The sequence below is a fragment of the Zeus faber genome (genome assembly GCF_960531495.2).
Source record: "Zeus faber genome assembly, chromosome: 6".
NCBI classification, from domain to species: Eukaryota; Metazoa; Chordata; class Actinopteri; order Zeiformes; family Zeidae; genus Zeus; species Zeus faber.
The window spans coordinates 31,898,863-31,925,393 of NC_137201.1; the positions used below are offsets into that span (position 1 = coordinate 31,898,863).

Here is a 26,531-nt window from a genome sequence, read left to right on the forward strand (position 1 = left end):
TGCACAAGAAAACAGACTTTCCATGGAGGCTGAGCGTTGAGCACATGTTGTGATGGTGCCAACACAAGAATGTGGATGGAGGCTGAGAATGACATGTGTGTCAAAATATCAAGCAAAATATCTGATCCCATTGGACTAGATTGCATTAGTTTAATCTGTCTAAATAATTGATGCAGATTGAATAATTGATCGGGTAAACGGATCTGCAGAGAGCCAGTGGCTCTTTCCACCGTCTTTTGTCAGTGAGCTTCACTGTGATCACGGTTATTAGTTTTCAGAATTCATTAACCTGCACTGACCTCCATAGAGACGGACTGGACGTGTGTGTGTGAAGAACAGGAAGAGGGAGAAGCGGAGCCTTTGCACCTTTGTGTGGGCCTGTGTGTGCATGTGGACACACGCATGGATCATGTTACTTTGAGTGACCTGTCAGTTTGTTTACCCACATTTTAGTATCAGTTTTGAAGTTATTAACTTTTTCCTTGTAAAATTCAGAAAATCCACATACTATATATACTGCACACATACACCACATTCTATATATATATATATATATATACATATATATATACACACATAATTATTATAATTTCTTTTATATATATATATATATATTTTACAATTTACCTATTTGGTATCAACAAGCACCAAGCACACAATAAATGTTATTGATTATGTAGAGGTGATTTGTTTTGTTAAATTATTTTCTGACAATATTGTTTGACATTAACTACAAAAAATGTTGTTGCTGTTGCTGCTGTCAATATTATGAATAATATTAATGTGGATTGCTATTATTGTTGCTATTTGTGTTTACACTTTGAGCTGCTGTTGTGTATGAAAGGTACGATACAAATAAGTAATTATAATAAAAACATTATTAATAATAATAATAATAATTATTGTTGTTATCCGGGGTCCAGCCCGCATTGTTATTGTTATTGCTGGGATTTCTATTATTATTATTCTCCTTGGCAATTATCGGGCAAAAGCTTCACGACAAGTGACAGTGTGGGGACACGCCCACACGTCACCTGGATCTACATTTGGTGCAGGAATTAATGAAAAAACCGACGGAAATCGACTGGAAGTAGCAGAACGTCGTTAAACTTCCGGGGCGGGTGATGGAGTGAGATTAGATTGTGGAGCGGGGCGCTTTGTGAAATCATCAACCGATTCGTTACATTTGTGCAAACTGTGGCTCTCTGCACACATTGTGTTTGCATGTAACCCGGTCTCGTGCCCCTTCACCTTATAACTTTTAGGATAAAGTAATAACACGCAACAAGTGTATCAGCTTGTAGTAGTCATTCTGCGTGTCACCAGTCATTACATCAGCTAATGCTGCGTTCAGGGGAAACTCGGAAAATCGTAACTTGTTTTAGTAGTGATGTTGATGTAAAGACGAGCGACAGCACCAACTGATGCTGCGTTCCATGGAAACTCGAAAATTTGTAATTTGTGTCGATACGAAATGATGGTGTGTTTTTTTTACGGGAACTCGGAAAACTGTAATTGGTGTCTAACACGACGAACCTGAAGCCCGTGTTTTGCTGCCTGCAGATATATTTATTAATATTATTGTTGCAACAACTTTTCCTATGTGCTTCACATGTACGTGCCGGTCTTTGGTGACACAGTGAAAGCAGTGAAAGCATGGCTAGAGATTTAATGTGGGGTCCGATGCCATCGCTTTTGACCGTGCCATGAATACTTATTTTCAGTAATACTTAATACTAGCCCTCCTATACCCCCTCCTCTCTCTCTCTCTCTCTCTCTCCCTCTCTGCCTCTCTCTCTCTCTTCAGGTAGCGGCAGAGAATTCGGCTGGTGTGGGGGAGTTCAGCAAATCTTTGTACATCAAGACCGCTGAGGCCCGTGGGTATCAATGAACACACACTGCACACACTGCACACATCACATGCATCTCAGAATTCAACGGCTTCTTTCTGTGTGTGTGTGTGTGTGTGTGTGTGCGTGCGTGCGTGCGCCTGTGTGCGTGCGCCTTCCATGACATCCCTGTAGCCCCCGGCCTGGTGACCAACCTGACGGCGTTCGCTCAGAACCACACCTTTGTGGTGGTCACCTGGTTCCTGCCCCGTCGCATCAATGGCCTCATCACTAAGTTTGCGGTGAAGGCCAAACACGCCCGCACCGGGCAGACGGTGCGAACGTTGGAGCTGAATGCGGAGGAGATCATGACCGGAGCTCTGCCGCACTGCAACGTAACACCGCCTCACCTGCTCTCTCCAACAGAACGCTTTAGAAATGGCTGCAGCTGTTAAGGCTGGGCCATAAATTGTTATAGTATGCATCTTGTTATATTAGACTCGATACTGGTTGGGATTTGGGCTGTTTTAATCTCTACCTGCTTGGTTAAAATATCCACATTACTTAACGATTGTTCCTCAAATGATTTTTTTGAGCTTATCAAAGCACCCATAGCCATCCCCACAATATCATTAAATTATCGATATCGAGGTAAAAAATATTGTGATATTTGATGAGGTCAATACTGTCCAGCCCTACCGTCAGTTAAGATAATATTATGATCCTGGACTTTCAAAAACTTCTTATAAGTTGTCACACTTAGCTTTTACTCTGCACTCCAAATGTACTTATTTACATTTACATTTACATTTACATTTAGTCATTTAGCAGACGCTTTTATCCAAAGCGACTTACAAGGGAGAATAACATTCAGCTACATTGCGACAGAGATTAGTGTAACAACAACATTCGTGTAACAATAAATACTGCAAGGTGGTGCTAAGTAAGTACTATTTAATTGAGTACTTTGTGTGTGCTTTTTTGGTGTGAAGCAGGGGCTAAGGTCAGTTCCTGGTAACTTCATATTAAGATTGTTAGTATAACTTATTTAGTAAACAAACACATTGAACACATTCTCCTCCGTGTCACATCATCTTCTGTGTTTGATTCATGTTCCCCGTGTCCAGGATGCGGCGGACATCCTCTCCCGCGGCACTCCCAATCCATCCGAGGTGACAGCGTCCTCGCCCCCCATCACCCTGTCGGCCGTGCCCCCCGCCGCCTCCTGGAGCGTGCCCATATCCGTGGGAGTCGACCAGCTGAGGCCCTACACCGCCTACCTGTTCGAGGTGTCGGCCTTCACTTCCGACGGAGAGGGCCAGATCGCCTCCACCATGGTCCGCATGCCTGAATCAGGTACTCCGGATTTTTCAGGAGTAAAAATCCAAAGTCGGTATTTCAGGGTCACAAAGTTAACGTCCTGTTTCCATGTTTTCGCTCCACCCGTACCCTGACCCAGCTGTTTCCCACCCATGAGCTAAACCTCTGGGTTGACGCTAATCGGCAAATTCACATGGTTAACTGAAAATCCCGGAGTGGAATTTTAGTTTCTGAACCTGGATTTTCCATCTCTGTGTAGAGCAACATCAAACATTCGCTGAAATAGATCTAAAAATGTATAGATAAGATGCAGAAGTATTCCCTAACTAATTACTGGGATTTGGGCAATTATTCACTAATACCCCTTTCCCACTGCACTAAACACTCGGCAACACACGCTAACATACGGCATTTGTCATCAGTGAGAAAGGAAACTTTTAAACTTTTTTCCCGCGGGGGGACGTGTGTCATGACAGGGCTCCTCTCCTGGGTGAGTGTGGGGATTGGGGTTTTACCTGTTGCTCACGAGAACAACCGATGGGCAACAGGTGTACAACCACTCTGATCCTGGGCCTCAATGGCCTGGAACCAGGACAGGTGTGGCTGCTCAAACCACACCATCCCTACACCACAAACGGTATTATAGAAATGAAGGCATTGTCATATCGCCATAAACAATTTTGTAGTCTCATTTTGTGACAATAGCAAACTATGACCTTTATGGCGGAAATATTTGAGCAATTTCCTTCCAGAGAGGTGATTTTGTTAAAACAACAGAAGGGCTATCCGCCTGTATCTAAGAAGTTTTCCACTTTGTGTGTGTGTGTGTGTGTGTGTGTGTGTGTGTGTGTGTGTGTGTGTTTGTGTGTCGCAGACCCGGAGGACCCTCCACAGAATCTCTCCATATGGAATGTGACGTCCAAGTCCATCTCCATGGCCTGGGACCCTCCCAACATCGTCACAGGGAGATTCACCTACGTCGTCTACCTCAATGGACCCACAGGTCATTAAAAGGCCCACGCAGCTCAGGCCACAGGCGTAGATTTTGGGATAGACACAGGGGCCATGTCCACTCCAAAATTGGAATCACTTAAACTTGCCCTGCCCCCCAATAATTGTACCAAAAGAAAATGCAGGTAGAGGACTTTTCATCTGAAATTCATATTGGTTTTACCACTTCACAGTTTAGGGGGTACCAGAGACTATATTAACACAAACAATTTTGTCCCTTTTCAATCAAACTTTGTGGATATGGGGGTCTTCAAAATAGAAGTGTGGACAGCTCTGTCCACAGACACGGTTTCAAGGAAGGAGACGGAGACTTCCTGGGAGGGTGGTGCTGACCCGGCGGCGTTTTTATTAGACAGGAACAACAAAAGCCCTCAGCGGCCAAACGGGAACATAAATTATAAATCAGAGTTCTTGTGAGTGTCAGTGTCCGTTACGCGATCCGGTCGGCAGGCTGTCGGACCCTGCACCGCGCGATCCTCACTGCGTGACAAACAACACAGAGGAAAACTCTCCCAAAAAAAACTCAGACCAATCAGAGACAGCGGGCTGATCGGCCGAGTCAGAACAGCTGCGCCGGGACGGGACGAAGTCCGAGCCGTAACCCGTAGACCCCGGCCTAACCACGCCCCCTCGTCTGCCGCAAAAAGCCCTCCATCATACTTTACTTGTTTCAAAATAAGAGCCCTATAATACGAGACAGTGCCTGAAAACTAAGGCCACACATCAAAAGCTCCACCTAAAAATCCCATCTTGATTTGTAAAATATTGTTTCATAACTTTTTGATAATATGGCTCTTTTAACTTTTCTTTTTTCGATTCCTTGTCATGCGCACATATATTGTAATTCCCACCAGTTAGCTAGTACAAAATGTGTTTTTTTTTCTCTTTTACTCAGGATATATCTATGAAAACAGCACAGCGGACCAGCGGTTCGTACTCTCTGGTCTGAATCCCTACACCAAGTACACAGTGGCGGTCAGAGCCAAATCCTCCGGGGAAATGGGTCCCGAGGTGCAGACTGAGGTCATGACGCCAGCTGAAGGTCAGGAGAGCCCTCGCAAATTCAGATCAGAAATGAGATGCAGAGTTTACACACTGTTTGTAGGTTTTTGCTGAGTTATTTATTTTTATTTTTTTGTCCATTTCATTTAAATATGTGTGTTTTTTTGTTGGTTTTAAGTTATTTTCCGTTGTGTGTGTATTTCATCATTTGTATTTATTTTCCTTGTTTTCACGCCCACTTTGCAAAACAGATTTGTATTGTTCATTCGTTCATTTGTGTGTCTATTTTTTGCACTTTTTAAACAGTGTGCTTTAAAAAGTGCTCTATAAATAAAGCTTTACTCACTTACTTTCTCATCACCATAATATCTGAATTTTTTTTTTTGTGCGTACCTGGGGCTTGTGTGTGTGTGTGTGTGTGTGTGTGTGTTGTCAGCTCCGAGTGCGGTGCAGGAGCTCAGTGCTGTGGCTGAAGACTCGGTCTCTATCCGTGTGAGCTGGAGGAGTCCTGCGCAGTCCAACGGAGTGATCACTCAGTACAGACTGCAGGTCCTGGTCGAGGACGTTCTGCTGTGGGACATCACCTTCATCTGGGAAATGGTACGAAACATTCTGAGAGCTATTTTAAAGTTGTGTTATATTCAGCCTTTCGCTTACATCAATCGGATCTTTACATGTCTTTCATGTTCACACATTCTGGGATTGAAAAATGTGAAAGGGATGGATTTCTGGAGGGTTGTTTTTTTGGGGGTTTTTTTTCAGCTTACGGGTTCATCCCAGGTGCTGTATTATTTTGGTTTCGTTTTATTCCTGAAAAGGCGTGCTTTGATCGCTTGATCACACATGTTCACTCAAACGCGGCTGATTGTGACTCCCAGAGAGTTCATTCCAAAAACCAATACGCCTAATAAAACAAATGCTCTGCGTTGTCCAGTGTCGGATTGTGAGAGGTTTGTTTTAAATCCGGTAGCCAACAGGGACTAACAAACAGTCGGTCCACTGGTGGACACTCGAACAACTTTTTGGGAAAACAGCATCTCACACATTGTGTCACATCGGTGCCTCTGTGTGTTGTGCTTCATAATGCCTCAGTTCTGTAGAAAGCTTCTGTGGAAGTGTTACGATGGCCAAATGAATCAGGTCTCAGATGCAAACTGTAAAATGATGCTTTTCCTTTTCTGCTTTCTTTAGAACCTGAATGACACTGGCATGTATGAAGACGGTACATTAGCTCCCGATCTCCATGGCAACTCCGAGAGGCGAAGGAGATCCGCCGACCTCAGCCTCACCACTTCCCCGCCTGCCTTCACTGCCGCCGTTTCAGACCGCATGCTGCTCACCAGCACGGCGGCTTACGACCCCGCACACTCCGGGCCCGCCGGCCCAGATAACTACTCCGACCCAAATCCTCGTCCCGACCCCCGTTCCCCGACCGTAGACCCCACGGTCACCGAGAGTACCGGCACTAATGTAACCGGACTGACCGATATGGCCTCCGGCACTGACCTTAACTCCGCCTCGGCCTCTTCCTCCGCGGCCCCAGGGGTCTCTGCTTCCGCCCCAACCCTGATGCCACCTGCCACGCCTCCGCCATGGCTCACTCACCAATCGCACGTGCAGGATATGACCTCTGACCCCTCCCCTATGTCGATAACGCCCGTTCATTCCCGCATATCCACCCGTCACGCTGCGCACACGGGGTCCAGCCCTGGCCAGACGCACCTTTTCACCCACGAGGCTGCTTTCACGGGGTTCAGCTCTGGCCAGACACACCCCTCCACTCGCGCTGCAGCGGTGTCCACCGGCACTCCAGGAGGTACAGCTCCGACTTTAGACAAAATATCTGTCGATTCTCAGCTGCCTGTGCTTTGCTTTCATAACAATAAGTTAAATTTGACTCAAAGAAAGTATGTATACGTGACTGTCTTTCTGTTGTGGGAGTCTGCCCACGAGTAGGGGTTTAGGGAGGGGGACAGAGAATCTTTATTCATAATTCTAACAGAAAGGCTCGCGGGCCAAAATGATAAATATTAAGGATAAACGTTTCAATTGAGGTGCTGGAGGAATCTCTGACTGTCGCGCCGCTGGTGCTGCGACTGGGCTCCACCTCCACCTCTAGGCAGCTGGGTGGCCGCGGGAAGGGAGCCATGCTGCCGTCTGCAGCCGCGGCCTGACCACGCCACTTGGTCCGCCGCAAGAGTGTATACTGTATCTTTGTGTGATTCTTTGCCCATGTATGTGTCCTTTTCAACATTTGGCTGCATCTATGTCCATATCTGCACGCTATGTCCAAGGTGTGTGGGTGATGGAGAAGGTGGTGGAGGTTCTGCCAGAGGAGATCTCATATCTGGTGACGGACCTCAGCCCCTTCACCGAGTACACCTTCAGGGTCACCGCCTCCACCACTGTGGGAGAGGGTCCCGCTGTACACGTCACAGAGAAGACCAGTGAACAGGGTGAGTGCACAGTTATCAAATATCTTCTGTTATAATTGACTATCAGGAAAGAAAAGGAAAGAAAAGGAACATCCTGGAGGCCTGCCAGCATCTCTGTGTGGAGCAGAAGTTGCTCTTTAGAGTTCAGGGGCATGTTTTGGTCCTGTTTCCAGCATATTTTTGTTCACTTTTCTGTCGCCGCTTTAATAATATTGTTGTTTAGTCCCCAGCGCGGTGCTGGACGTGTCCTATCGGAACATTAGCTCCACCTCTTTACTGGTCAGCTGGAGCCCCCCTCTCAGCCCCAACGGCCGAATCACCCACTACACGGTGTACGGCCTGAAGCTGGGAAGCACCAAGGCTTTCCAGCGGGTGACCAACAGCACCAGCATCATGTTGACAGGTAGCATCTTTGGTTCTCGCTTTTCCTTGGCATGCAGTGCGCACACAAATCATGCTGATTTGCACGCACACTCACACAGTCTCTCACACGCTGCCAGTGTGTGTAATTATTCCGTGTAATTATGATCCGAAAACACCGATGGGAGTCTCTGTTTTCCTGTTGCAGGTTTGAACAAGTTCACTGGATACAAGCTGCGCGTGGCGGCGTCGACAGCTGTGGGAGAGAGTTCTCTGTCTGATGAAGACGACTTCTTTGTTTTCACCCCAGAAGATGGTGTGCACATCACTTAACACATACACACATGCATAGCATACAGCCAGGTGGGGGGGGGGGGGGGGCGAGCTGAAAATTAGTGAAAGTGAGAGAGTTTTATAAATCACAATACTAGGAAAAATGACACGTTCTCCTGAGCATCTGGAAGCCAATGTTATTTGGTGTAATTCTTGGTGGGACTTGGCGAAAAACTTTGGGGAAAAACTAAAAAACTAAATTGTTGAACCCTCGGGCATCTTGAGTACACTGTGCAACAGTCCCTCACCGTCTTTCTGCCCGCACAGAGCCGGACTCCCCGCCCGAGGACGTCGCTGTGGTGGAGACCACATCCACCACCGCCACCCTGACCTGGTCTCCGCCGGAGAAGGCCAACGGCGTGATCCAGCGCTACGAGGTCCTGTACGAGAACCGGTCGCACTCCGCCGTGCTGAACACCTCCACCTCCAGGGTCACCCTGAGCCACCTGAAGCCCTTTTCCTATTACAACGTCTCCGTCCGAGCGTACACCCGTCACGGCCACGGCAACCGCAGCTCCGACACCGTAGTGGTGCGGTCTGGGGAGGACGGTATGTTGGCACGAATGTAGAGTACAACGCAGAGGTTGGATGTTATAAACATGTCCCGTTCAAGGCTCATCCTTCTGTTTCTGCCCCACTCTCCAGTCCCCGGCAGCCCCCCGTACGGCCTCCTCTACGAGTCCGTCAGCCCCAGTGAGGTGAATGTGACCTGGCAACCGCCACTGGTGCCCAACGGCGTCATCACCCACTACAGCCTGGAGCTGTGGAACGCCACCCACTACCTCAACCTCACCTCTCCGACCGCCTCCATCAGCATCGGCCGCCTGCGGAAGTACGCGCGGTACCGCGTCGTGGTGCAGGCGCACACAAGCGCTGGCTCCGGAAACTACAGCAGCGAACCACTCAACATCACCACCCTGGAGGACGGTGAGGGTCGGGGGAAGGGAGGGCCCGGGGGCGGGTTGCAGAGACGACTTTGTTTTCAGCGTTTCAGGACGCGGCTCGGATGACACCGGCATCCTACGTCGACTCCAAAAGGGCATCTGATTAAGTCTAGATTCTCTCTGGTCTCTGTCCTCTCGGGTTTCCCCCTCGCTCTCCGTTCTGGCCTTTCCTAACCCTCTCACATCACAGGCACCTGATCCCGAGGAGGATGTTCCTCCTTGCTGCGGGAGAGCACAGGCGTGAATCACTGAACTGTCTGTTTGTTTATTAATTATAGGGTGATGCTCCCTCCTCCCCGTTTAATGTTTCTGGCGCTGTTCTGTGCAAGAAGGGGGGCGAAATGTTGGCGTCGGGCTTTTTTAACCAATTCGAAAGTTTTTCCTCAGCCCCAGACACACCCCCTCAGTCCCTCCGTGCTAGGAAGCTGTCAGACTACCAGATTGAGTTGTCATGGGAACCGCCGCTCCAGGCAAATTCGGACATCCTCTACTACATTGTGAGGGTTTGGTGAGTTTGCGACGCATCCAGATCCATCGGTGTGGCACAAAACACGAAGGCCACCCCAACAGTATCAGAGCCTGTTCTCTCTGGATGTGAGGAATGAGACAAGCGAGACGTGGCAGAATGTGACGGACACGGCGGTGGTGCTCAACGTGGACTCTGAGAGCAGCTACAATGCCTCCGTCTCCAGCTGGACCAGACTGGGGGATGGAGGAGTGCTGGTATACATCGCTTTCACCACCACTGACGCAGGTAGCGGACGGTGATTTTTCCAAATTTTCTTGGTAAATCATTTATTGGGTTTTGCCCACACAGGGGTTTGAAGTTAATCAGTCCATTTTTGTTGTGCTCCTCAGAGCCTTTTGACCCTCCTCAGAATGTGACCTTCACAAACGTGACTGCCTCCTCTGTCACCCTCACGTGGCTTCCGCCCAACGAGCCCAATGGAATCATTGTACACTACACGATTTACTACTCAAGCCACTTCACCGTCACTGAACAGGTGAGACAAGCCCAAAAAACACTTTCAATACAACATATGTAACACCGGGGTGTGAACATACCCGCCCCCCTCGCTCTCTCTCTCTCCCTCTTTCCCCACAGACGGTGCCATTTTCTGCCCTATACGCAGACGGCTCGGCCTACTCCTACACCCTGACCGGGCTGATCGGAGGGACCAACTACACCGTATGGATGACCTCCAGCACCTGGCAGGGAGACGGAGGCGTCCAGAGCCCAAACCTGACCCTGGCTCTACCAGAAGACGGTCAGTGGCCCTCACACTCACGCGCACACACACGGCTCCTGACACAACAGAGGCTTAACGTGTCAGCAGGCGCACACACACACACACACACACACACACACACACACACACACACACACCCGCATGGACGCACGCACGTACACACGCATGCATGCACACACACACACTCACACAGAACTATATAAGTAAAATAGGAGTTAAATAATATATAAATGTCACTGGGGCTAAGTCTATATATCTTTTTTTTTCAACACTCAGCAAGTTAAATGAAATAAGAGCTGTGAAGAGGTGACCTTCAGCCTGTTTGTGAAAGGAGATAACTGTCAGTCCAGCAATCCTGGATTTATTTCGTCCTCCTGGGGCGTGGTACTTTTGGAGATAACCAGTTTGTATTTCCTTTTACTCAACTGGAATAATGTTACGAATAACAAATAAAGTTAAGGCATTGTGAAAAAAAAGACAAAAAGAAAAGTCCAACACACACTCACGAAGTACATTTTTAACACAAGATTTGCACAAAAATCCCAAATATACCACAACAATTGTATCTACAGGTGTTCAGGTACGCCTTCCGCTGCCATGAAAGCATTTGCATATCGCCAGGCTTTGGACATTTTTTCGAGTCCTCTTAAACGACTCCAAATCACCTTTGTCTTTATGTGAATTTTTGGGTGGGGAAAGTGTGCAGATGGCCTCCATCCATCCCGCCTCGCATAGCTGTGTTGTCTGCTTTATGTTTCATGAAGTATCTGACTCTGTATCTCTGCCTGTGCCCTAGCCAGCCGCTCTCTGCCAAGCACCGGACCTCCAGGGCTCATTGCCTCAGCCAAGCCTGTCAGGGTCACACTCCCCCGGGCTCAGACCCCCACGCACCCCAGGGACCTCACATCCCCCCATTCACTTTCAGGGCTTCTCAGCCTTTTACCCTAACCTATCCCCTACCCTCCCAACTCGCCAAAAGTTGGGGTAAACTTTGATGAACGCTCTCTTGATATCTCTCTTTTCACAGCTCCCAGCGTTTGAATTTCCCCCTAATTGCTTCATTTCCTCATGTGGGTTGTTAATTGTGTATGATGTGTTGTTTTTTTGTTGTTTCTTTGATTACTAATGGGTTTATTATGTTACATATTTTACTATGTTGATGTGATGAAGTACAGCAGAGCCATAGTTTCTCCATTTTGGTCCATGTGCTGCCGTGATTGTGTTAATTACAGTAATATTGGGTACGATTATGGCGGCACTGCCAAACAATGACAGATAATATCGGTGATTATAATCATTATAATGAAGATAAGTGGAGCAATTTGAATTTTCACCCTCGTGTTAGAGTGCGTAGGGTTGATTGATGGCCCTAATTTTCAGCTTTGTGCCATAAAACGCAACAAAAGCTTTCGGCAGAGGCTGTTTTCGCACTCCGTAGCGATACTAATAAAAATGTGTCTTCTCTCGTCCAGTGCCCAGCGACCCAGTCCACAACCTGACCGCTCAGATCTTCAGCTCCACGGCCATCATCGTCAGCTGGGACGCCCCCCAGGAGCCGAACGGCCGACCCTACTATATGCTCACCCTGCAGGAGGCCGGCACCCCACCCAGCGCCCCCGGGGTCAACCCTCCCGTCAACAAGACCATCGAAAAGTCCACCACAGACACCGTCTTCCTCTTCACCAAACTCAGAAAGTACTTCCCCTACATCTTCACCGTTACCCCGGCAACCGGTGCCGGTCCCGCCTACAACCACACCAGCACCATGCACCTGAGGACCGACGACGACAGTGGGTTTTAAATTCCTGTTCAGAGAACGGAGCACAATAAGAAAAGAGTAAATAAAGAAAACGTTGTTATTTTTAATCATCATTTTCTGTGTGTGTGTGTGTGTGTGTGTGTGTGTGTGTGTGTGTGTGGGGGTCCTTAGTCCCTAGCTCGGCTCCGGTCCTGGTCTCCACCAGGAACCTGTCGTTCAGCTCCATCTCCATTGCCTGGCAGCGCCCCCTAGAGGCGAACGGAGAAATAACAGAGTATGCCCTGGCGCTCTTTGGCCCCGGGGGCTCCAACCTCACACACACCCCCAACACCTCATTCACCCTCTCTGATTTGGTGCCGTACTCACCGTACAACCTCAGCATCACCGCTGCCACGCGCAAGGGATTCGGCCCTGCCCTGCTGCTGCTGCTGCACACTGACGAAGCAGGTGGATTCTTTTTTTTATTTGGTTCAAGTTTCTTTGTTATGCATTTTGAATTGTTGAGGTCTCAATGTGGCAATGTGACTCTCTTGATTAACAGTTGATGATGATGGTGATGATGGTGATGATGGTGATGATGATAACGATGATGATGTGATGTGTTTATTATTATTATTATTATTATTATTGTTGTTGTCATTTTTATTAATGTTATTTATTATTATTGTTGTTATTGTTGCCATTTTTTTATATTATTACTTATTATTATTATTTATATAATAATAATAATAATAATAATAATAATAATAATAAAGATCCTTATTTATTATGACACTCCTGGTTAAAAAAGGGCTTGATAATAATAATAACAATAATAATAATAATAATAATAATAATAATAATAATAATAATAATAATAATAATGTGTGTGTGTGTGTGTGTGTGTGTGTGTGTGTGTGTGTGTGTGTGTGTGTGTGTGTGTGTGTGTGTGTGTGTGTGTGTGTGTGTGTGTGTGCGTGTCTACGTCCTTGTCTCTCTGTCTGTTTCAGGCCCCATGTCTCCCCCCCGAAACCTGACTCTTTACAACCACACGGCCTTCTCAGTGTGGCTGAGCTGGGAGCCTCCTCTGGAGCCCAATGGGGTAGTCACACAGTACGGCTTTAGGATCCGGGAGCTCATCACACACGCTGTCACACAGCGGGTACCACTAATTTCACACCCCACAAGCTACTCAACAACAATACACACACACACACACACACACAGAGTAGACACCGCCTGTGATACACACCCCGTCACACTCCATGTACCTCTAATTTCACACCCCAAATACCACTCAACAGTGACATTTTGCTTTAGATCAACACATATACAAGCAAGAGGTTGATAGAGTCTGATATTATTTATAGTTTAGTAATCACATTTCAAGCTTCACTTTGCTGTGATGCATGATTTAATCTCCATTCGCCAATACATTGTGTGTGTGTGTGTGTGTGTGTGCGTGTGTGTGTGTGTGTGTGTGTGTGTGTGTGTGTGTGCGTGTGTGTGTGTGTGTCTTTGTAGAATTTGTCCGGTCCGATGACTACGGCTCACCTATCGGGCTTCAGACCCCACAGCTCTTATGAGATCAGCGTTTTCAGTTACACCAGAGTCGGACACGGGGACCAGTACAGCAGCCCTGTCACCTTCACCACGAATGAGTCAGGTACACAACTATCACACACACACACACACACACACACACACACACACACACACACACACACACACACACACACACACACACAGCACAGGCACAAAGGCTACAGCTAGCTTTTAACTGTAGAAAATTCCAAATGATCACATAGAATCTAAAATGTTTATTTTCCAGTAAGTAACAATGGGTTGGTTGTTATGAGGAGATCAATAAATCATGAATCTTGAAATCAATCAACATGCTGCAACAAGAAAAGTTCCAGTGCCTATGACCTTGGTGCAAGAGGATGCTAGGACAGAAAAATAAAGGAGAGCAAAGGAAAGAGATAAAAATAGATTTCTAGCGGGCGATGAGAGGACACAGAAAGGGAATCGTCGTTCGTTGTGCATAAGCGATGCGCAGTAAACAGAAAACTGGTTTGTTAGTAATGGTAGTCATCCCTCTCTGTGTGTACCAGTGTCCGACGCCGTGGGAAACCTGTCTTGCTCCGGGATGAGCTGGGACTCCATCCGGCTGTTCTGGGAACAGCCGGCCAACCCCAACGGGCAGATTCTCTTCTATCAGGTTATGGTCTGGGACTCGGACTCGCCGTCGCAGGCACACCGGTCCTACTCGTCTGAGTACGCCGTGACCGGACTGGCCCCCGACACCGACTACGCACTCACCGTGGCTGCGGTCAACTCTGCAGGACGGGGAGAGCAGATGAACTGCAGCACCACCACTCTCCCCGAGTCGGGTAATAACTTCACCCATCATGTATCATTCCGCACATTCACAGCCTCCTTTACGAGGTCCGAATGGAATTGATCTGGGATGCCCAGGCGGCTCTGTTTGACTCGGCCTCTCCCCCCCCCCAGTGCCGGGCTCCCCTCGCTTCCTCGCTGTCTCTCAGGTCACGCCCACCAGCGTGACGCTCCGCTGGGCGCCGCCGCTCTCCATGCCGGGCATGCTCCAAGGCTATCGCATCACCGCACAGCTGCTGTCCACCAGCTGTGAACCGGGCACCTCAGGGGCGTCGGGGCCGGGTCCGGGTCCGGGTCTGGGTCCGGGTCCGGGTGCGGGTGCGGGTGCGGGTGCGGGTGCGGGTGCAGGTGCCCCAGAGGGTGAGCTGGCGCCCGGCTGCGTGGCCTCCCAGGTGGTGACGCTGGTAAACGCTACCGAAGGTTCGACGAGCAACCGCAGTGTCACGCTGCAGTCCCTGGCGAAATACCGAGGCTACCGCGTCCAAGTGGCGGCGCTGACCAATGCCGGGGTCGGTGAGAACACGCCGTGGACCTACACCCACACCCAGGCCGGGAGTAAGAGCATTATATTATTGTCGTGCATTGTTTATATGTTTTTGTTGAGCTAGCAGCCGTGTTGTTGATTCTTTATTCCTCCCACTTTCCACAACATTGAAAAAATGCTGCATCTGTAAAAAAAGAGCCGAAAAATTTTTTTTCTCCCTGCACAGTCACAAAATGAAATGCTCAAACTGGTGCCCATCATACACCAAAGGATTTGGGATTAGGGGCGAGGATTTCCAAGTCCCGGCCAATTTTCTTCTTCTCTTAATTAAGATCTTAGGAGAATCATGAGGGATTCTCTTCTGTTCGGGGTCGTTAGGAGTGCGCTCCCGTCAGGATCGCTTCATTTGAGGTGATCAGAAGCTCTCGCGATCAATCCCAGAATAGTCCGAGTCCCGGAGTTATCTGGGACTCTTGCGAGAGCATCGAGTTGGTTTGATATTTTTTCCTCTTAAGTCTTAAGTCTTGGCTCCTCTATTGTGCGCTACAATCCTAAGATGTGTGATCCCCTGTGACCGGCGCCCTTTCTAATCCCACGTCGCCTGCACTTCTGGGATGGAAAGAAAAAAGCGTTTTGGCGTGTGAAACTCCTTTGGTGCATCCCTCCCATGACGAAACAAACACAATTTAGTTTTTCTTTTCTTTTTTGAGACTTGAGCATTTGCTTTATTGTCACTGGGCCCGCGATGACCTGAAGTGAGCAAGTCGAACGTTTTCTATGTTCCAGCTTGAGAAAAAAAAAAAGTCATTCATTTCAAACCTCAAACTTCGAAACTTTCCGCCAGCGCCGGACGCCCCTCCGCGTAGCCTGGAGGTGATCCCCACCTCAAACAGCCTCCGCATCCAGTGGGGTGCACCAGCTGTGCTCTCCGGACCAACTTCCTACCTGGTTCATGTCATTTCTGTGAGTATAGCATGAACACATTCTCCAAAACATACGGCACTTATTAATTAATCTGCTGAAATAGACAGAGCCGGCTTTCAAAAGCGGGGCCACGGCTCGCTGCTTTGGTATAATAATGATAGCGATGGAATGAGCACACGGTGTCACGGCATCCGTCGTAGAATATTCAAATCGCGCGCTAACAACAGTCGGCCAGGCGATGAGGCGTTCCCACGGGCTCCATCTCTGTGCTGTCTCGTCAGTTGGATGACGCCGGCGGGAATCGCTCGGTGGTCCGGGCTCCCGGGGAGCTCAGGGTGGTGGTGGTGACGAACCTCACCGCCTTCACCCTCTACGCGGTGACGGTCACTGCCTACACCGGCTCGCTGGAGGACGCCGGCAGGGACGGGCAGGCCAGCGAGCCCACGATAATCAGGACCCTGGAGGAAGGTAAGAACGGAGGGACGTGACCTGAAGCAGTGATTCTCATACCTTTTCTTCATATTAATGACCCTTGATTTGATACTGTACGCGTTAGGTGGTCGTGGTCGATCCCATTAGTCTCTGGGAACCCGATCTGACAAGATTTGTATTGTTAAATATAATATAGTCCAATCTCTAATACTCCCATACAATATACTGTACGAGATAACAGTGAAATTACGATCAAAACATTCATTATTGTACATTCTCAAATGGTGCTTACGCCTTGAAAATAAAATAGCAGTCAAGGACCCCCCAGAAACCTCTTGAAGGACCCCTGGTGGTCCCCGGACTCTGTGTTTAGAACCACTGACCTGGTGTACCAGGGGACAATACTCACTGACTCTAAAGCTTGATTGAATAATGGCATTTGACGTCAAACAGCACGAAAGCCATGTGTGAAGCTGCCTTCGTTCCCCTCCACCCCGTCCACCAGAGCCCAGAGACCCCCCCAAGAACGTGACCCTGGCCGTCATCCCAGAGGAAGTGACGCGAGTGTTCGTGACGTTCACGCCGCCGACAGAGCCCAACGGGAACATCAGCGCCTACCAGGTGCAGGTCTTCCAGCAGGGCCAGCTGGTCATGACCATTCACCGCCTCGACATCGTCCAGAACCAGAACCACACGCTGACGGCCATCATAGACGGCCTGAAGGGAGGACACAACTACAGTATCCGGGTAAGGGACACGCCCACGCCCACGCCCACACCCACGCTCAGCCGGACGTCGAGCGGCTCCAGTGGAACGTCACCTGACTCCATCCTCCACAAGACAAAATGACCTTTAACTGATTTGACAACCGCCATTGTTGTTCCCTATGTCCTTCTCTTTTGCCATATCGCTATCTCCGTTTCCCTATCTCTTTTCTGCAGTCGGTCTTTCTCTTAAATCATCTGGTTCCTGTGTTTATAGATTGCCGCGGTCAACGGTGCCGGGAAGAGTCCGCCCAGCCCAGAGGTCCAGATAACAACAGGGATCAAAGGTACGTCTTCCTTTTTTGTTGCTGTTTCTTTGTTGTCATCTTCACAAGCTGGGCATGGTGTGTGTGTGTGTGCGTGTGCATCGGGTGTGTGTGCGTGTGCGTGTGCATGCGTGTGTGTGTGTGTGTGTGTGTGTGTATGTGTGTGTGTGTGTGTGCGTGTGGGTGTGCGTGTCCGTGTGCGCGTGCGCGCATGCGCGTGTGTGTGTGTGTGTGTGTGCGTGCGTGCATGTGCATATGTGCATGTGTGTGTCTTTCTGTTTTGTTGTGCCTTGTGTGCGTTGTTTCACCCTTCACACACGTAGGTACGCATGCTTCGCGTTTCAGCCCCGGCCAAACCAACCCGAAGACCCCAGGCAGTGGTGGGCCGTGGAGGGGTTGCCATGGTTACCCACAGGAGCATCACCATCCGCATGCCTGCCTGTTTCTATAGTGATGACAACGGACCAATCAGACGCATTCAGGTCATCGTGGCTGAGTCAGGAGGTACACTTCCACTGAAACGTTGATGACCGCCATTATTTTAAATGACCCTCCTTGGAGGAAGACCGTCACGTACAAGCAATTCATTCAATCATTTACATTTCTTTTTCTTTTTCCTGTGTCCCAAGAGAGGAATAATAAAAAAAAAAAACAATGCATGAACCTGCATCTTTCACCACCCTTTCCATCACAGTGAAGGACGGCAAAAACCTGACCAATTGGAAGAATGCGTTTCTTCAGCGGCCCGCCCCCTACCTGGCGGATGAGGGCTTCCCCAGCCCGCCCTGCGACAGGGACCCCCGGCACCCGGCGGTGGGCGGGCGGGGCGTCCCTCCCCCGCCGCAAGGACGCAACATCCCGGCGGCGGAGACTTACGTCATCGGGGAGGACGACGAGTGCATGGAGCAGGACGACGCCGAGGATCTCTGCAACGGACCTCTGAAGCCGGACACGGTTTACGTGTAAGTGCCGTCACCTGCGCGTACTCGTGAAAGCAAATGGAGGAACAACATAAGATAAGGCAGACCATGAACTGCCCTCCAAACAATTAATGGATTCAATTCCCTTTTTCCTTCATTTTTACTGTATGTGGCCTTACACCGTGTGACCGCAATATGAGGCTGTGACAGTGTAATAATACACATCCAACTTATGAAAAAAAGACGGGAACACTGGAACATATAAAGCTTCAGCGTGACGGATCATTTCCTAAATTGAACAGTGAACCAAATCGATTCTATTTGTCGCGACATTTTAAATATCGGCTTAAAATTGCCTCGATGCCTTCTCAGATGTGAACATTATTACGATTATGAAATCTAATATCTGGAAAAAGAATTTGCAATCGGGACAATGACACGACATATTAAACAGTACATTTCTCACTTTTTTTTTTGGGGGGGGGGAAATAAACAATTTCTTGACTTCTTCCCTCTCTCCTTCTCCGGCCAGGTTTAAGTTTCGCGCCACCAACATCCGGGCCCAGTTCACGGACACAGAGTACTCCGACCACGTCAAAACCGCAGGTGATCCCGGCCGAGCTTGTTCGCAACACGCCGCCAAAGGAGAGGGAAGTAATGGACGGCGTGCGACACAGTGACTCACTTCCCCCCCGCTCCCCCTGTCCCCCGCAGTGGACGGCGTGCTGACCAGAGACGAGCAGATCATCCTGGGCGTCCTTCTCTCCTTCTTCCTGGCTGTGCTGCTGATCGTCATCATCTGCGCTTCAGTCAGGTCGGGGCAGCCGTCGCCGTTCGCACACGCCCACGCGCGCGTACACGCGCACACACACGCACGACAGAAACGCCCGCTCACCGGGGAAACCCTAAAACGCGGCTCTCATCCCACGCCAGGATCCACCAACATAAGAACGAGGGCGCCACCTACTCTCCCAGGGAGGCGGAGATCATCGAGACCAAGTACAAACTGGACCAGCTGATCGCCGTGGCCGACCTGGAACTGAAAGAGGAGAAGCTGAAGCGGTGGGTCGGCCGGAGGGTGCGGAAGCGCCTCGCTCCCACCGCCGCGGTGGCCGCCACGCTGCGCGTACGCCAGCCGCGGCCTGGCTTCTCGCCGTTGTGTCACGCCCTGTTCAACATGTACGATGCGTTTCATCATTTTGTTCGCGCCGATTTCACTGGCTTGACCCAGGTGCGGGCGACAGACACATCCCAGTCGCACCTGTATTGTACCTGTATTTTGCTGAACACACGCGCACACAGTGACGACGGCCCACACGGGGCTGCACGTGCTCTTCCTTCCTCTCACTCCACCATCTCCCCCACCAGGTATTCTTCCTTCTTCTTTAGACGGAAAGAGATATATGTCATCCAGTAAGTTGGTGTCTTGTGTGTGTGTGTGTGTGTGTGTGTGCGTCTTCTCTCTGTGTGCTGTAGATCGCCTTTAATCAGTCCCTCGTGTGTGTGTGTCATGGTGGTGAAAGCCGCTGCATGGGTGAGTCCTCCGCCCGCGCGGGTTTCGCTGCCGTCGCCGCGTCGAGCGTCGCGTGCTAATGAGTGGTTTGTGTCTTTTGTTCTGGTCCCGTTCCTCCTCCTCCGCCTCCTCCTCCTCCTCCTCCTCCTCCTCCTCCTGCCGCGGGAGGTGTCGCGCCCCTGCCTCCCGCGGCAGATCCTTTAAAAGTTGTTTACCGATTTTGCGTCGTTTGAATTAGTCGCGCGGCGGGCCCCTGTTACGGGGCCCGCGTATCAGAGGCTGCGTTCGGAGCAGCTGACGCCGGGTAATGAGAGGAAGTGACAGGCCCCTGGCCGGCTCCCCCCGCCCGCCTCCACCCAAACGGGGACATCAAAGTCGCGCCCTGCCTGCACCGCTCTCAGAATGAGGGCTAAATTTGCTTTTGCCTTCTTTAAAAAGAACGGGATGGATGGGATTTTGAGTGAGGATTTCGACTATCGATCATGCGGCGGCGTCCTGTTTGTCTCTCTGTCGTCGCTCCGTTCTCCTTTTCCAAAGTTCTTTGACTGCTTTTAATTACGCTGCTTCCTAAATTGCTGTGTTCGAGTGGGGGGGTGGGGGGCGGCAGATTATGTGGAATGGGAAGAGCTTTGAAAATTGCTGTTTAAGAGAAGCGCCACTGAGATAAAAGTTCCGGGACGTAGTCAATTTGTTTTATAATCTATTGCCGTCGCCGCCAGCTGCACGGTGTCTGACTCCCTGTCTCCTCTCGCTCAGGCTGCTCAGCTACAGGAAATCACTCAAGTAAGTGTTTACACGTCCTGAGCGTTGCTGCTCTGATCTGTGCTGCTTCTCACGCTGCAGTCAAATCACTTTTGGGATTTCTGTAGATAATCTCTCTCTCTCTCTCTCTCTCTCTCTCTCTCCCCCGCCACCGTTTTCCTCCCCTTCCTTGTTCTGTCAGGCCTGTCAACAAGAAGTCATTTCTGCAGCACGTGGAGGATCTGTGCGCAGACGACAATGTCAAGTTCCAAGAAGAATTTGCGGTAAGCAGCTGCCCTTCAAGACCCTTTATCAGTCCTGGTTTGTGTGCAATGTGTGTGTGTGTGCGGTGTGTGTGTGCGTGTGTGTGCGATGTGTGCGGTGTGTGTGTGCGTGCGTGTGTGTGTGTGTGTGTGCGGTGTGTGTGTGTATGTGTGCGTGTGTGTGCGTGTGTGTGCACGTGTGTGTGTGTGTGTGTGTGTGTGTGTGTGTGTGTTTGTGTGTGTGTGCGGTGTGTGCGGTGTGTGTGTGTGTGTGTGTATGCGGTGTGTGTGTGTGTGTGTTTGTGTGTGTGTGTGTGTATGCGGTGTGTGTGTGTGTGTTTGTGTGTGTGTGTGTGTGTGTGTGTGTGTGTGTGTGTGTGTGTGTGTGCGTGTGTGCGTGTGTGTGCGATGTGTGCGGTGTGTGTGTGCGTGCGTGTGTGTGTGTGTGTGTGTGCGGTGTGTGTGTGTATGTGTGCGTGTGTGTGCGTGTGTGTGCACGTGTGTGTGTGTGTGTGTGTGTGTGTGTGTGTTTGTGTGTGTGTGCGGTGTGTGTGGTGTGTGTGTGTGTGTGTGTATGCGGTGTGTGTGTGTGTGTTTGTGTGTGTGTGTGTATGCGGTGTGTGTGTGTGTGTTTGTTTGTGTGTGTGTGTGTGTGTGTGTGTGTGTGTGTGTGTGTGTGTGTGTGTGTGTGTGTGTGTGTGTGTGTGTGTGTGTGTGCGTGTGTGCGTGTCTGCTGACATGTTAAGCCTCTGTTGTGTCAGGAGCTGCCCAAGCTGCTGCTGGATCTGGCCACTTCAGACGCTGACCTGCCATGGAACCGATCCAAGAACCGCTTCACCAACATCAAACCATGTAGGTAGAGCTGCGGGGGCCGCAGCACGTTGGGGGCCGTGGCACGTTGGGGGCCGGATCTTCTTTATCTCTATCCGTTGACAAAAAAAAGCCTAAAATGAACTAGATCTAGATAACATTCTCTCAGGTGGTAGATTCTCGAACGCACGCCGCTGCGGCGTCGTCGTGATCGTCGGTTGACGCCACTTGAAACCCTGCGGGTGTTGAAAGGAACGTAACAACAGTTCATTGCCAGCTCTCAAATGTACCCAGAGGGCCGGCCCGCATTACAGTGAGGGCCACATCGAACGAGTTGAATGGGCATGCTCTGACAGATGGCTTCCAGGACGGCTTCGTAACCTGATACAAAGCTAGGCAGGAAAATTCATTTAGCGGATGAATTTCCTTCCGCCTGTATTTCCTGACGGTATCCGCCCTGGACGGGGACTCGGCCTTTGGCAGCGTCCAGGGGGATATAATTTCCTAGCGGCAACGTTTTTTAAAAGCTCTTTTTTTTCCCCTTATCTTTGCGCCAACGTGTCCAGATAACAACAACCGAGTGAAGCTGCTTTCTGAACCCGGCATGCCCGGCTCCGACTACATCAACGCCAGCTTTATTTCGGTAAGTACCAGCAATCAGCTGCGGGGGAAGAGCCAGATCAGCCGAAGTGGGTTGTGCCTCTATCTGGAGTCATCACACGGTCACAGCTCCGCTAATGCGGCCGTGGCACCTTTAATTGCTGTTTCTACAGGAGTTCACCGCGTGCCCGTCTGACCCCCGACATTATTTCTGTTCCCAGGGCTATCTGTGTCCCAATGAGTTCATCGCGACGCAGGGTCCTCTGCCGAGCACGGTGGCCGACTTTTGGAGGATGATCTGGGAGACGGGAACGCGCACCGTCGCCATGCTCACGCAGTGCTACGAGAAGGGCAGAGTATGTCACGGGAGATTTAGCGCCGCTGCAGAACAAGCGCTTGTGACAACGTTTCTAGAGGATGGCACCACATCTGCTACTCGCGTCTGGTTTCAGTGCGAATGTGTGTGTTGGTGTGTGTGTGTGTGTGTGTGCGCGCGCGCATGTGTGTGTGATTTAAGATCCGGTGTCACCAGTACTGGCCGGAGGACAACAAGCCGGTGACGGTGTTCGGGGACATTATCATCACCAAGCTGACGGAGGACGTCTACCCGGACTGGACCGTCCGGGCTCTCAAAGTGGAACGGGTACTTGCAAAGTGGAATGAAACCATTTGGAAACGACAAATCAGGTTTTTTTCCCCCGCTCCCATAATTTTCAGTTCGACGAAGCGGCTGATTTACGGCTCCCTCTGTCCTTCCCTGTCGTGTTTCCTGCAGCAGGGGGACTTCATGGTGGTCCATCACTTTAACTACACCTCTTGGCCCGAGCACGGCGTGCCAGAGTCCAGCAGCACGCTCGTTCAGTTTGTCCGAGCGGTGCGGGCCAACAGGCACGAGAACACCACCATAGTGGTGCACTGCAGGTACACGCCAGCCCAGCCAGGGTCAGGGCCGGCATTCATCACGTCACCGTCACTGCATTTCAGACGACAAATTCAATCGTGTTTTTTTTTTGTTTTTTTTTTCATAAAATGAAACTTCTCGTTATACATGACTGCCTATTGCAGGAAAGTCATTCACTGACGGTGAAGATTGGAACTTAAATATGTGGGTGGACAGCTTATCTGTCCAACTGTCAGAATGGCACAAATTCAACTTCTTTTTACTGCGATTTCCAACATTGGCTTAAAATGCCCCTTGAATTTGGATGATTGCAGAATCAATAAAAAATTGCACAGAAAGATCGCGATGTGCTCAAATAAATCGCGATCGGGCGATTAGCCGATCATTGCGAGATCTCTATGAATGACACTTACATAATGTTGAAATGTTGAATGATAATAGTAAAATAATGGAATGACTTCTTTTGATTTTACGTCAGAGTAGTGATTCAAGTCAACTACAGTTCTCCCCATATGTTAGAAAACGATGCCTCGTACCATATATGGTCATCACTAGTTAGTGTACTACTACTCCATGTTAACTATGTATACACACCTACGTCTGTTTGGTCTTGTGCTGTTATCTGCCGCTGTAACATCTCAACTCCCCCTCCGGCGACTCATCAAATGTTATCTTATCTCACTCATAGTGTCTGCGTTTTCTTCCTGTTCTCCCAGCGCTGGCGTGGGCAGAACGGGTGTGTTCATCGCCCTCGACCACCTGGTGCAGCACGTCAGCGACCACGACTTTGTGGACGTGTACGGGCTGGTGGCCGAGCTGCGCAGCGAGAGGATGTGCATGGTCCAGAACCTGGTGAGCTCGCACCGCCGCCGCCGCGCTCCTCGATCGGGGGGGTTTTGTGCTGGAGGAAGGTCGTTGTCGCTGTCATGCTGTGTCAGTACCATCACATGCTTTGCCATTATGAGGAAGTGAAATATTTTCACCGCACACATTGCTGTGATTTCACCCGCGCCCACCCAGCCCCTTGAAATATTGAAAAATTTGTTATCCGGATCATTCAGGCGGAGTCCGAATTATTTATAGATGCAAATCAAGTGTTTCGGTTTTCCAATGTAATTCTCCATCAGCATTTGAGAAGAAATTGGCTCCCAGTGCAGATGCGCTTCTATCCAAAGCGGTGTTATATCGGCAGTGCCAGAGACATTATATTTCATGTGTGTGTGTGTGTGTGTGTGTGTGTGTGTGTGTGTGTGTGTGTGTGTGTGTGTGTGTGTGTGTGTGTGTGTGTATTATTCCGTGCACATGCTCTGGTGCTCAGGCTCAGTACATGTTCCTGCACCAAAGCACCTTGGATCTGCTGAACAATAAAGGCAACAGCCAGTCAATCTGGTTTGTCAATTACTCTGCTCTTGAGAAGATGGACTCCCTGGACGCCATGGAAGGTAGACAATGCACGCACGCCCACACAAAACCACATCAGGGCACTGCAGTGCTGAAACTGTACTCACAATAAGGTCATATTCCCAATATTGCAGCTGTCATGTAAAAACTGTATTGGTAAAATCTGGTCTGAATAAAAACCCAGAGCGTTTTCAGATTGACAGACACAAACTATTCGATTATATTCTGCTCGGGGCATTTTCTGTGTGTCTCCTGCTCCTCTAGCCCAATATTTGCCATCTCTCTTCATTGCTATCTGTAAGGCAAGGCTAAATAAGCCCCCTCCAACCCCCCACCCCCACTCAAAAAAAAAAAATTTAAAAAAAATAATAATTATATATATATATATATATATATATATATATAGTAAAAAGTAACAGAAAAACAATACAAATATAGTAACACCCAACAAATAAACTGGAAAAATTGGTCCTATACAACAACTAATCTACTAATAAGTAACTAATAAGAAGACAGTGAAGCAGAAAGATAAAGAAAAAACTGGCAAAGTACAACACACACCACGACAAGCATTAAATATAAGCCAGAAAATCGGACAAAACCAAAAACAAAAGAAAAATAAACCTAAACATTTGGAAATGTAAACAGGAAACAGAATGTTGCCAATAAACCTCGAAAGACATGATGTGTAAATGAAAATGTAAAAAACCAAAACTGAAGTATTTCATTTCTGTTCCAGACTTTGAACACAGAATTGGTGATGTAGTTCAATATGACCGCTCATGTTGTTCATGGTTTTTAGGTTGAGGGTGTTTCGGCAGCAGTCAAATAGACATGTTGACATTAAAACATAATGTCAATATGTCTCTCCGTGCACTGCTTTCCTTGGCCAGGGTCCTCTCGAAAACAGATTAAAAAAAAAGTCATTGTCAACGTGGCTGCCCCGGTTAAATGACAAAAAAAGGTTAAATGACAAAAAGATGCTGACATTCTCAGGGAGGTGTCTGCCAAGATGCCCGACGGACAGAACGTACGTCACTTCTTCTACTTCGCAATATTCCGACTGGAGAATGAGCCGCGAAAGCTGGGCTGGTTGAAGGAATTGTGATGCAAGTGCATGTGAGACGTCATCTTATTCTGATTAATGGGTGCATGGATAGATAGACGGACGGACGGGCTGACGGACAGATAGATAGAAAGACAGATAGATAGATAGATCGCAATAAAGCAATTAAATACAAATATGAGAAAGACAATATGAACATTTTTGAAAATATACAATAAACCTGACAGTAAACTGTAACCATTTAAAAAAATAAATAAATCTGCCAATATACACTAAAACCTAATGATTAACAACAGATATAAGCTAAAAATAACAGAAAAAAAAAGATAAAAACAAAAAGGACCTGAAATATAAATGTTCAAAAATGAAATATACGCTGCTATACAATATGTATACAACTTCATATGTCTATAATTTCGTAAACATATAAAGTAAACAGTGAAGCAGCGAGTAAACTCAATGTTGGCAATACGCCAAGAGTTTTTCCCCCCGACAAACTAAAATATTTTCCTTCTGCTTTCAGGCGACGTGGAGCTGGAATGGGAAGAAACAACGATGTAATCAATCATGCGTCGGGGTTGGTTTTTTTTTTGTTTTTTTAACACCGTGCCTGAGGTGGAGCAGCAGTTTTTTTGGGCGGCGCAGCACAACCCAGAGCTCGGGCCTGCCGTCCAGGATCCTCCGGTGCGGGTGCGGAGCCGAAGGACGAGAGATGGAGAGGGAGACAGCGAAGTGACGGACGGTCGGTCCTGTCTCCATCGATCTGAACACTGGACCACGGCCCCAGGAGATCTCTGTCCACTTGTTTGTTTAAGGAGGGAGGG

At 49.0% G+C, this 26,531-nt stretch overlaps 1 protein-coding gene across 1 annotated transcript in view; it reads left to right on the forward strand.

Moving 5' to 3' along the window:
- ptprq (protein tyrosine phosphatase receptor type Q) overlaps window positions 1-26,268 on the forward strand; it is a gene marked incomplete at both ends in the record, with an annotated part of 41,723 nt that extends 15,455 nt beyond the window's left edge. The window contains 43 exons of the mRNA XM_080002944.1: window positions 1,808-1,877; window positions 2,025-2,224; window positions 2,957-3,185; window positions 4,024-4,152; window positions 5,056-5,202; window positions 5,599-5,762; window positions 6,354-6,978; window positions 7,457-7,618; window positions 7,821-8,000; window positions 8,166-8,273; window positions 8,558-8,839; window positions 8,936-9,217; window positions 9,622-9,742; window positions 9,834-9,988; window positions 10,093-10,238; window positions 10,340-10,502; window positions 11,957-12,274; window positions 12,415-12,690; window positions 13,233-13,384; window positions 13,747-13,888; window positions 14,337-14,615; window positions 14,737-14,922; window positions 14,971-15,177; window positions 15,951-16,069; window positions 16,312-16,498; window positions 16,968-17,209; window positions 17,444-17,513; window positions 17,838-17,996; window positions 18,187-18,454; window positions 18,945-19,018; window positions 19,127-19,226; window positions 19,346-19,474; window positions 19,781-19,825; window positions 20,682-20,708; window positions 20,869-20,950; window positions 21,691-21,781; window positions 22,306-22,382; window positions 22,561-22,695; window positions 22,857-22,982; window positions 23,115-23,260; window positions 23,957-24,092; window positions 24,559-24,682; window positions 26,231-26,268. Coding sequence (XP_079859070.1) covers window positions 1,808-1,877; window positions 2,025-2,224; window positions 2,957-3,185; window positions 4,024-4,152; window positions 5,056-5,202; window positions 5,599-5,762; window positions 6,354-6,978; window positions 7,457-7,618; window positions 7,821-8,000; window positions 8,166-8,273; window positions 8,558-8,839; window positions 8,936-9,217; window positions 9,622-9,742; window positions 9,834-9,988; window positions 10,093-10,238; window positions 10,340-10,502; window positions 11,957-12,274; window positions 12,415-12,690; window positions 13,233-13,384; window positions 13,747-13,888; window positions 14,337-14,615; window positions 14,737-14,922; window positions 14,971-15,177; window positions 15,951-16,069; window positions 16,312-16,498; window positions 16,968-17,209; window positions 17,444-17,513; window positions 17,838-17,996; window positions 18,187-18,454; window positions 18,945-19,018; window positions 19,127-19,226; window positions 19,346-19,474; window positions 19,781-19,825; window positions 20,682-20,708; window positions 20,869-20,950; window positions 21,691-21,781; window positions 22,306-22,382; window positions 22,561-22,695; window positions 22,857-22,982; window positions 23,115-23,260; window positions 23,957-24,092; window positions 24,559-24,682; window positions 26,231-26,268 — 7,098 coding nt within the window. The remainder of the gene's footprint in view (window positions 1-1,807; window positions 1,878-2,024; window positions 2,225-2,956; window positions 3,186-4,023; window positions 4,153-5,055; window positions 5,203-5,598; window positions 5,763-6,353; window positions 6,979-7,456; window positions 7,619-7,820; window positions 8,001-8,165; window positions 8,274-8,557; window positions 8,840-8,935; window positions 9,218-9,621; window positions 9,743-9,833; window positions 9,989-10,092; window positions 10,239-10,339; window positions 10,503-11,956; window positions 12,275-12,414; window positions 12,691-13,232; window positions 13,385-13,746; window positions 13,889-14,336; window positions 14,616-14,736; window positions 14,923-14,970; window positions 15,178-15,950; window positions 16,070-16,311; window positions 16,499-16,967; window positions 17,210-17,443; window positions 17,514-17,837; window positions 17,997-18,186; window positions 18,455-18,944; window positions 19,019-19,126; window positions 19,227-19,345; window positions 19,475-19,780; window positions 19,826-20,681; window positions 20,709-20,868; window positions 20,951-21,690; window positions 21,782-22,305; window positions 22,383-22,560; window positions 22,696-22,856; window positions 22,983-23,114; window positions 23,261-23,956; window positions 24,093-24,558; window positions 24,683-26,230) is intronic.
- Between the last annotated feature and the right edge of the window lie 263 nt (window positions 26,269-26,531).